This window comes from Metopolophium dirhodum, chromosome 1, assembly GCF_019925205.1.
Source record: "Metopolophium dirhodum isolate CAU chromosome 1, ASM1992520v1, whole genome shotgun sequence".
Classification (NCBI taxonomy): domain Eukaryota; kingdom Metazoa; phylum Arthropoda; class Insecta; order Hemiptera; family Aphididae; genus Metopolophium; species Metopolophium dirhodum.
The window spans coordinates 3613301-3614577 of NC_083560.1; the positions used below are offsets into that span (position 1 = coordinate 3613301).

The following is a 1277-nucleotide window of genomic DNA, read 5'->3' on the forward strand; positions in this document are numbered from 1 at the left end:
CTTCTTTCATCATCACATACAGGAAAGCTCAAGCAAATACTACACTGAAATAATATTCATTTTTCATTCACTATTACCCCTTGACAATATAATATGTCAAGTCGCTCACGTCCGTGTTATTGTCAACTGTATAAACTCATCGTAATTTCTTGACAATTTTATTTTTATACTTTGGCAGTTTCTATTCAAAAAGCTAGAAAACAATCGAGTAAAGATTAAATAACAATAATCATTTAATTTTGAATTTTCAGAGGACACAATTAAACGACTTGGAACATAAACAATTACCTTATTTTATAGTTAGGAATTTAAAACTTAAAGTACGTAGTGCAAAAACACAAGAGTACAAGTAGGTATGCAAAAAGTTGTATATACAATAAAAAAATATGTTAAATATAAGTAAACAATGTATCTTAGTTTACTATTATCAGGCAAAAAAAACATAAAACTAATTAAATAACAATAATACGAAATACTACAGCCAATAAAACATAAAATTATAAACGTAAACTCCTAACAAAATTATCGTCGTCTATAAGGTATGCAAATTTGAACGGATTGTAATCTCCGATTGCTTTATGTAAATTATTGTGTCTACTCCATTGCTCTTTGTTATCGAAGTATCTACCACATGTTGAACAGCGATATACATCTTCCTTTGGTTCAAATCTAGAAAAAAAAAATTATAGTTAAATTAACTAGGAATATTTTAATCATATTATAATTTAAATTTAAATTTTTTCTGAGTAGATGGAATTTAAATTGCTTGATGAATTGTTTGCAGTATTAAATAATTAAAATGAAATCATCGATATGGATAGTAAGATGGTTAGACTTATAAGATCAATTTATACTTACGCGGCCAATACTTGTTTGGTACATTTACGATGCAATTCTGCCGTCTCTCTCGACAACATGAAATGTTTGCAATTCTTGCACATGAAATAGTCTCCAATCGCGGGGTCGTTCATTTTTATAATGCATCTCCTCATGGTTACTCTGGGCATTTCGGACTAAAGAAAATTGATTTTTAGTTAATTATTATATAAACTTTATCATAAAGAGAATAATAATAATAAATCATTAAAAATATTTTCAAAATGCTATAGTTCATAGAAAATTAAATATAAACATTTAGTGAGATTTTCATGTATTTTCATGTATTTACAGTTATTTGTTTTTATATTACAACAAAATAATAAAATCGCTATATGAGAAATCTAGTGACTAACTAATGATGTAAAAATATGGGTAATCGGAAAAAAAGTCCCGAAAAA

At 26.8% G+C, this 1277-nt stretch overlaps 1 protein-coding gene across 1 annotated transcript; it reads right to left on the bottom strand.

Moving 5' to 3' along the window:
* Nucleotides 1-441: 441 nt before the first annotated feature.
* On the bottom strand, nucleotides 442-992 carry LOC132933834 (uncharacterized). Its single transcript, XM_061000105.1, has 2 exons — nucleotides 859-992; nucleotides 442-669 (listed from the first exon to the last, which is right to left on the bottom strand). Exons 1-2 carry the CDS (start codon nucleotides 990-992, stop codon nucleotides 498-500), a joined length of 306 nt encoding a protein of 101 aa, XP_060856088.1. The 3' UTR covers nucleotides 442-497.
* Nucleotides 993-1277: the final 285 nt, after the last annotated feature.